The sequence below is a fragment of the Carassius carassius genome, chromosome 3 (genome assembly GCF_963082965.1).
Source record: "Carassius carassius chromosome 3, fCarCar2.1, whole genome shotgun sequence".
Lineage (NCBI taxonomy): Eukaryota > Metazoa > Chordata > Actinopteri > Cypriniformes > Cyprinidae > Carassius > Carassius carassius.
In genome coordinates this window covers 39808065-39817246 of record NC_081757.1, presented here as the reverse complement: position 1 = coordinate 39817246, position 9182 = coordinate 39808065, and the positions used below count along the sequence as shown (strand labels likewise).

The 9182-nt window shown below is 35.9% G+C and overlaps 1 protein-coding gene across 1 annotated transcript; it reads right to left on the bottom strand.

Annotated features, from left to right (window-relative positions):
• Nucleotides 1–1459: 1459 nt before the first annotated feature.
• LOC132115294 (cytochrome b5-like) lies at nucleotides 1460–6660 on the bottom strand. Its single transcript, XM_059523679.1, has 5 exons — nucleotides 6309–6660; nucleotides 3976–4104; nucleotides 2427–2453; nucleotides 2279–2310; nucleotides 1460–2191 (listed from the first exon to the last, which is right to left on the bottom strand). The coding sequence occupies exons 1-5, from the start codon at nucleotides 6474–6476 to the stop codon at nucleotides 2101–2103; spliced, it is 447 nt and encodes a 148-aa protein (XP_059379662.1). The 5' UTR covers nucleotides 6477–6660; the 3' UTR covers nucleotides 1460–2100.
• Between the last annotated feature and the right edge of the window lie 2522 nt (nucleotides 6661–9182).

The window sequence follows — 9182 nt, the reverse complement described above, 5'->3', positions numbered from 1 at the left end:
AATTATTTTTCGCAAGGCTCCTTGCAACAATCTTGAGTGAAGACAACCCTAAATTATTTTAATCATATTGTGCCATAACTCATGCTGTTCAAATGTGTAAATCCCTTACAGCAATAAAATTATTTTAAGGTAAAACTGAATAATTTCGTTCGTAGCTGTACAGAAATAAACAGTAAGACATGCACAGTCAAATATTGTCTGTAGTTTAAAACATCCATAAATACTTTAGTACTAATAGTTTTAAATTAAAATGGATTACCCTAATTTAGTAATACATATATATATATATATATATATATATTATAAAGAATGATTACATACTTATCAAAAATATTTCCATTTTTAAACATTTATTGAAACCTTTAACAAACACCGATTCAGCCAGTCGTATTCTTGATGACATACCACAGATAATCTTAATCCGACATATAAATACATTTATATTTATTTATATAAATACATTTATAAATACAAGGTCATCATGAACCATGATTTTTCCTGTTGTTGAGCTAAAAGAGCAGACGGGATCTAGAGATTAACAATAACTTGTTCTCAGTTCAGGACTGAGCTTTTTTTCCCTCTATAATTAAAATATAAATATCACATATAACTTCCAATATCTTCCAATAATAATGTTACACACGGTTTATTAAAAAAACATATGACTATATAACTGCATAATATTGACTCACTCAGTGTGTTTAATTAAAAACGACCCGATTTAAATGCAATATTGTTTGGAAAATAAATGCAAGACTTAACAAGTACATAAAAGAAGCAAACAAACATTTTGGTTTTCCTTAAACTTTTGAATTCAAAAGGCAACACTTGCATTTGATGATTTTTCACAACCTGCCCTTTAAGCTACAGCAAGTAGAGCTGGCATAAACCACATGCAAGTGCTTATCTTGCTAAATGCTAAGAACAGTTCATTAGAGAAACAGAAGCATATGCATAATGAATATATGAACAGGTGATCTACAAGCTGTTCAAGTATCAAACACTTCCCAAAACTAATGTTCTCACCAACGTTTTCAGAAAAAAAAAGTATTTAACCATCTCTCAAATGCATTATTACAAAAAGGCTGAATAACGGTACCACACTATAGAAATCTTCATTGTAAGAAAAAGCGTACCTATAATATTAAAGCACTGTATGACTGTAACTCTGTGACAAATTTCAGCAATTGCACGCTGTCTGACATTGAATGACATTCATGCAAAAGAGATGACAACATTTGAAACAATTATAATATTTCTGAGTTCTCCCTAAAGGGATTGTTCACCCGAAAATGAAAATTCTGCCATCATTTACTCACCCTCATGTCTGTTCAAATGACTTTCTTCTGTGGAACAATTTATTTCCTTTTTTTTTTTTTTTTTTTTTTCTCATACAGTGGAAGTGAATGTTGACCAAAACTTGCTCCTGGTGACCAACATTCTTAAAAGTAACTGTGTTTTTCACAGAAGAAAGTCATTCAAGTTTGACAAAATTTGACAATGGCAGAAAACTATCCCTATAAACATGTTATATTTAAAATAGCAATTTCTTTTTAATAGCATGAGTCGACTCTTGCTATTCTCTTCTTTTGGAGATGTATCTTTCTTGAATCATTTGGTCAAAATCCTTAGGTAATAACCCCAAAGCAATTCACTGACAAACATAAATAAGCAGCTATGTGAAGGCTGTGGACATGTGATTTGTCAAAATGATCAGTGAATTAAAATCCATTATCAAAAGCTGGAACATCCCTGAAGGACCTGATCTTTCCAACTACACTCTAGATTCATTTAAAGGAGTTGAAGTCATTTCCAAGTACATAAAAAAAAAAAGAAAAGAAAAACAAGACAATCTGATAACAGAAAGCGTATCCAAGATAATGCTGCAGGTTAAGTCCTGCAGGTTAGACAGAACTGCGAATTTGGGCAAAAAAGAAAAGCCTATGGGCTTTGGAGCTTCTCCAAATAGCCAGTTGAGTGGAAACTAAAGATGAGAAGATGGGCACGAGTTTAGAGAGTGATCTTGCGGACTCACTCACTCAAACAAGTCAAGGCCTCCAGACAAGAGAAATATAGATCAGTGACAAAGTTTGCAGGAGTTCAGGAGGATCTGTGCTCCAACATGTAGTAACGGTACATGAAGCCCACGAGCACAGCAGCCAAGCTAGGAATTAACCAGGAGCTCCATGACCTGAGCAAAACACAAACACTTGTTTAAAAAAAAAAACAAACAAACATGAGCAGCATTGTTTATGCAGAACATAGTCTGAAGTCCTACCTGGAGTCTTTGGAAGTTGTGATGTAAACTTCCTACAACAGAAATGTGAAGAAGCGAGAAAATGTTAAACCACAACAACTTTTACATGACAAGCAACATGTTCATGCATCAGTCACAAAGGTCAGGAGAACTTTGTGTTTCATTTTACCTTTTTTGACACTTTATTTCGATCATCCTGAAACAGAAAAATAGGTATTATTAAATTTCACCATTTTTTTTACATACTTAAAGAGACACTAGATAAGAGTCGAATAATCAATAATATTGTACATCCACAGTTTATTAACAATACATATCTAAAAACAAGCACACTGAACTACTGTAAAACAAGTGATCCAAGTAATCCTAAACAGGAGAAAGCTTCATATTAAGCTTCGACATACTCATAAGCTTTTAATATGTTTAAGGCATGTTTTCCTCAGCAAATAACTTTTGATAAGCTTGTATCCTAATCTAATATTAAAAATTCACACAAGTATTTCCAATGTTAAATATCACAAACTTCAATTTGCACACTGTTAGAATTAGAACAGAATTTGGCTTTTTAAATCAGATTAATCAAAGACAATCCATTATAAAAACAATTGTTAGTTGCAGTGCTAGACTAGATGATTACACTTACATCAGTCAGACACTTTTATTCAAAGTGACTTACAAATGAGGACAATGGAAACAATCAGAATCAACAAAACAGCAGTGATACACAAGTGCTAGGACAAGTCCCAGTTAAGGGGCGGTCACACTAGACTTTGAACGTGCAAAATTTTTTCGGATGCCGCTGCGAATATGGGCGGGATTAGTATATAATGGTTTCCCTCAGTTATCAAAGCATGGATCAATATGTGCTTGTACAGTGTCTTTTGCGACGGCGTTAAAAGCGTCTTATTATATTATACTCTCTGTCTGTCTCTCTATCTTATATATATATATATATATATATATATATATATATGTATATGTAGTAACAGCTGCTCTATGTGAGATCACGCACCTGAGGGAATTTACCGCTGATTACAGAACCGGCTTTACTGACGAGATGCGCATAACTATCGGCCGATCTATCGTGATCGGAGCAGCCCTATGTATGTATATATATATATATATATATATATATATATATATATATATATATATATATTACACACACATACATACACTACACACTAAGAAATAAAAAATTATAAAACGTGTCCTCATTCAAAGGTACCATCTGTTCCTGTTTCCATGTTTGCAAACCATGCAGTTTCTTTTTTTATTATTATAATCTTTTAAATATATATTATATAAAATAGGACGCTGCGCTACGGCTAAAATTAGCGCTTCCTTTCTTTTTTGAATTTCTGTACAGAGAGGTCATGCAGTGACGTATCGATCTTCTACTGGTCCCACGTCTTCACGTGATGCAAATTTGCAGGTCAGTTCACCAAACTTGAACTTTGGAACACAACGAAATGCGAAATTTTTCGCATGAGCTTGCGTTTCCGGTCCAACGCATGCGTATGAATGGAAGTCAATGGAACAAAAAAATGCAGTGTGACCACCCCTTTAGCTTAATGCAGTACACGTAGCAATGTTGTTGTTTTTTTGGATTAGATGACTAGATCACAAAAACGCTGTGTACAAGTTTGAACATTTTCTTAAGACTTTCTTGGCTAATCGTTAAACTAATAAACTTATAAGAAAACAGCCAACACTACCATATGAAGTTCGCCGACGTAATACTGCTGGAGCATCTCTCTGGCATCTGTGGAATGACCCACATCCTCGAAGCTCTCTGTAGCATCTGCACCTGCTTGCTCCAGCAGAACCTCTTCACCTCCTGGATGCTGTCAGAGACGAGAAGATGAGGTTTATATCCTTCGGAGTCACACCAATCAATGATACATCTGATGACTTAGGTAACCCTGGAGCACAAAACCAGTCTTAAGTCGCTGGGGTATATTTGTAGCAATAGTCAAAAAAACCCTGTATGGGTCAAAATTATCGATTTTTCTTTTATGCCAAAAATCATTAGGATATTAATTAAAGATTCATGTTCCATGAAGATATTTTATAAAAATTTCCTACCATAAATATCAAACCTTAAATATTTATTAGTAATATGCATTGCTAAGAACTTAATTTGAACAACTTTAATTTTATTTTTATTTTTTTGCACCCTCAGATTCCAGATTTTCAAATAGTTGCATCTCGGCCAAATATTGTCCGATGCCAACAATATCATCAAAGGAAAGCTCATCTATTCAGCTTTCAGATGATCTACAGTATAAATCTCAATTTCGAAAAACTGACACTTAAGACTGGTTTTGTGGTCCAGGGTCACATATGTTGCACAACATTTAAACTCTAATCTCACTTATGTTACACAATGGTGAGAAAACTTGACACGCCGGCAACTAACCTCAAGATTTCTGTGTAAGCCTTCTGTACAAAACATGTTAATGCAAGGGTTTGGATCCAAGAACCGGTTCTTATAGCGTATTAGTGCCCACGCACTTTGGTTCCCAAAGGCATTTTAATAATATTTTAATCATTGAAAACTTACAAGCCTTGAACCAAATAGATAAGTCGTCAACTGGAACATTACAACTTTTGACTAAAAGAAAAAAAAAATTGAAATATGGCCCTTAGCTTAATGGTGGAGGATACTAATCTCATTAAGTACTGTTAATGATAAATAAATTAAAAGTGATGCAGAAATGTAGTGGTGTATATATAGAAAAAATAGCATATATTTATCTATATTTATCCCGTGTCATTCACAGTGCTTCACAGAAGCGGATGTTTCTTCAGGCGCAGTTTGCTTACCGTTCTTTGATTGGTGGAGATTTGTTTGCAGAATCATGGGTAATGTAGTTTTTCACCAGGGGCCTACACCATGTAACCGGTTTAGCTAGCTAACCAGTTACGTGTAGTTTGCATCAAACATTCAAGGCTTTAGTAACCATGAAAGTGGTTGGACTAAGCGGTGTTCATTACCAAAGCAGCTTACGCTCCACGGCTAAAATCTGACCAATCAGCTTCGAGCAGACTAACACATCTCTGACTAAAGCCCTGTCCACACGGACACGGGTATTTTTATAACCGTGACTTTTTTTACGCGGTTCGGCCTTTCGTCCACATGAAAACGCAGTTTTAGGGCACCGAAACCGAACATTTTTTAAAACTACGGCCAGGGTGAGCATTTTCAGAAACGACGGTTGCAGTCTTGTCGTGTGGACAGTATAACCGGGGTTTTTGCCTTGCGACGTCAGAGTGTGCGCCGTTATCCGCTGTGTTTGACGTCAGATTGTGCGCTGCTGACCATAGACATATGTCTATGCTGCTGACTGCTTCTGATTGGCCAAGGTGACTTTACGATTTGGGTTATATCGCCGCCTGCTGGTGTGGCATGCTCTTGGCAGCGTTTGATAGCATGTTTTTGCGTTTTCATGTGGACGGGATTTTTTTTTAAAACGCAGGAGGAAAAACTCCTAAAAACTAAACTCCCCCAGTGACACTTGCTCCAAATTAAAGGGCGCCTCATAGTAAAACATATTAAGGATAAAATCATCTAGCTTTTAGAGATGATTATTTCATTATAATTACTTGATATGATTTATATATTTATCATACGTTTAATATATTGCACAAGCCCTTTTAGTTTGTATAATAAATGCATATACAGATAATATGCCAAATAAATAATCTGTATATGTAGCAATATAAATAAAATTACACACGCGTGCTGCAACAACCCCTTAGTTACGTCATTCAAAAAAAAACAAATAACTGTAAAGTTAGGTTGCATAAACCTGATAACATGAGTCAGGATTTGAAGGGCAATAAAACTTTCGCCACCTGGAGGAAACGCAACTGCAAACGTTGATTGTAATAGACCAGGCTAGCAGAGCAGCTAACGATCCTGTGTCCCATGTTTTGATACGAAATATTTCCGTAGTAGAGAGTTAACGAAGTTAGTGCTGTGTGGCTAATCAGATGTGTCAGGTGTGATGTGGAGGAGGACACGATGAAACTCAAACCCTCTTACCTCCTCCATGAAACGTGTGATATCGTAAACTTTATCGTGGATGATGAGCCATGTGTCATTGCTCATGTTATGGTTCTGCACCTCCTCGCGAGTGTAATATTTCACTGTATCTTCATCCTTGACGTCCTGGTTCTCTCTCTTCACCGAGCTCTCGGTTTCTTCCCCCATATTCACGTGGATTCTGTCGCTACTCCGCTGGGTTTCAGTGGAAAGCAGCGCTTGGGTTTTACCTGTAATATTTGAGCTTGAAGCTGTTTTAAATACACCTGACGTTAACCTGCCCAGGTTAGTTCTCGTCCAGCCGGCACACCATTTCACCACCAGTCACGAGAAACGACCCAATCCGGCTCAATCGAACCGAACCAGCCAATCGGCGCTCGGCTCCGAACACGTTTCCAGGAACAGCCAATAAGAATCAAGAGCAGATCATCACGAGACCTCCAAACGTCACACGAATGTTACACGCACACTGGTCTCACGTTACACAACCCAAAAGTCCTAAATACCCTTTTGTTTGGGTGTATATTATTTTGTGATTGGATTGATGTTTTTATCATAAATTACGTTTAAGTGTCTATTTAGAGGCTGCGTTTAAGTGTCTTTTTAAATTGTCTACCGCGTCCAAAATCTAATAATCTAGCCAAAAAGGTACAAAAGGTTAAGGCAAACTTTTAAGTAGCTTTGAAAAATAATAAAATAAAAGACAATGCACATGTCTAAATATCCAATATCCTGATTATGAAAGGTGTTAGGACACCACCACTGATGGTAAACACATATAAACCCTTGATTAAAACATGTATATCTGTTCTGCAGTTAAAGATGTCATAAAGTCATAATTATCTGTATAAAAAAAAAACTTGTAAAGTAGCCTACTTGTAAAGTAACATTTTAAGTTAAATCTTTTATTTTTATCTTGAAAATGTATTTGAGTGCAAATATTCAAGTCTCAATAATAAACATATTCAAGAGAGAGATTTTTTTAAGATTTCAGGTTTGTATTCTCAGACAAAATAAATTCACACCACTGCTCTTTCCTAGTTGTTGCTCTGAATTTAGTAGGACTATGTCAAAGGCAAGTATTGGGTGTTTAGAAACTGCAGTTGTGTTGAGAGGAGGCATTCATTTGCTCTGTTTATTCTGTCTCTGTCCTGAAACCAGAACTAACAAACCCTTCCCTGAATGAGTTTGCTAATCACTTTTGCAGTTTGTCAGTCCAGGCTAGGCAGAGAGCAACTCTCCCTCATTTGCATATCTAATCAGCTAGTTGTGAGTGCCATGTGTGCTCTACTGATATCAGTTTAGGGAAAACAGAGGACTCATATTGGGTCTCGTCTGTAAAATGTGTCAATAATAAGCCCATGTAGAGCCTGTGCACTTTCCCATTTTTACAAACTGAAATCTGCAGATTCTAATGTTATATTAATATCGGGAGAAAACAATGAGATAACATGTGACATCTTGCATAGACATCAGTATCATAGGAGACTGTTTTTGAGAACCCAAGTTTATATATATAATATAATTTTATTTTTTTCTATTTCAGCTGTTTGAATTTGTAAAAATCAGAGGATTATTATTATTATGATGAGGTTTCATTTAAATTATTTCAACTGTTAAAGATTTGGTTTCAAACTTCATATTTATAAACTAAATGGTTGATATAGTGTGTTAAATAATGTTTTATCTTTCAACTGAAATAAAGTAATCTTAAACAAACAAATTGTGCCAAAGTATGTTGAACTGTGCAAAAGTTGGATGGTGGTTGGAGTCACAACATTGCTCTGCTCAAACTTTTACATATGTTCAGTCTTTGAGTTTTGTAATTTCTCAGCCCTCCAAAATGTTTCCAATGCTGTTTTGAGTTACAAGTGACTGAATTCTTAAGTGGCTGGTATACCTCTACATATACCATTTGTGTAAAATGTTAAGAGTAGACAATTTATGCAATTTAATGCAATTTATACTTTCTTTTGTGTATGACTCATTCCACTGACTCATGCAGGAATGAAATGTGCTGCTCAGACATGCAGTGTATGACAGGTTGAGTCCATTGCGGCTTTCTTTGGAACCATTTTTTGTTGGCGAGGTAAAAATGGTAACTAAAGATTGTGTAAATGTAAGTCGTCATCATTAATTTCACTTAACTGTTATAATTGTGCACTAGGTGACCTGATCTGCAGTTGTGTGATGAGGCCCATCTGAAGCTGCATGCAAAATGTTTATCCAGGAGTGACTGGTCTAGAAATATATATATATTTATTTTTTTTATTTTTTTTTATGAAAAACTGCACTGAAAAAGTGAAAAACTGCATTTCCTTTTTTGTGTGTTTGAGCACCTTTTATTTGTTTGTACTTAGTTCATGGAGATCCACATTCAAGGGAGGATCCGATTCCTTGCGTCACTGGAGAAAAAACCTTCAGGCCTTTAGGAACCGAAGCAGTTAGAATGAAACTGGACCAACCTGAAATATACAGTATAGCTCCACAAGTTACCAGCCATCACAGCACGGGCCCCTCGCCTTCTGTTTTGTTGTTTTAATGTGGACACTATTTTCTCTGTTTAGACTTCTACAGGTTTATGCTTTTATCAGATCGAGTTTCACACATTAACTAAAACAGTGTACAGTAGGTTTGTCTTGGTAACTGTCACGTGCATCACAAGTAACTCCTTCACTTATTTATTTCCTCACTCCAAACTGTCAGCATTTGTGCATTGTGCCTTCGCTTCGGTTGATTTGTTTTTGAACAGGGCAGTGAATGGCTTTTCTCCAGTGTGCATTCTTTTGTGTTTCATTTCCTTCTCCCTCACAGAGAGATAAGGGAGCAGTGACTCTTCACAGTGTGAGCACTTGTAAGGTCTGGCTTCAGTAC

Coding starts and splice junctions, on each gene's coding strand:
- LOC132115294 (XM_059523679.1), bottom strand. CDS start 6,476: ATGGGGGAAGAAACCGAGAGCTCGGTGAAGAGAGAGAACCAGGACGTC. Junction 4,105..6,308: donor TCACACGTTTCATGGAGGAG/GTAAGAGGGTTT, acceptor CGTCTCTGACAG/CATCCAGGAGGTGAAGAGGT. Junction 2,192..2,278: donor ACAACTTCCAAAGACTCCAG/GTAGGACTTCAG, acceptor TGTTTTGCTCAG/GTCATGGAGCTCCTGGTTAA.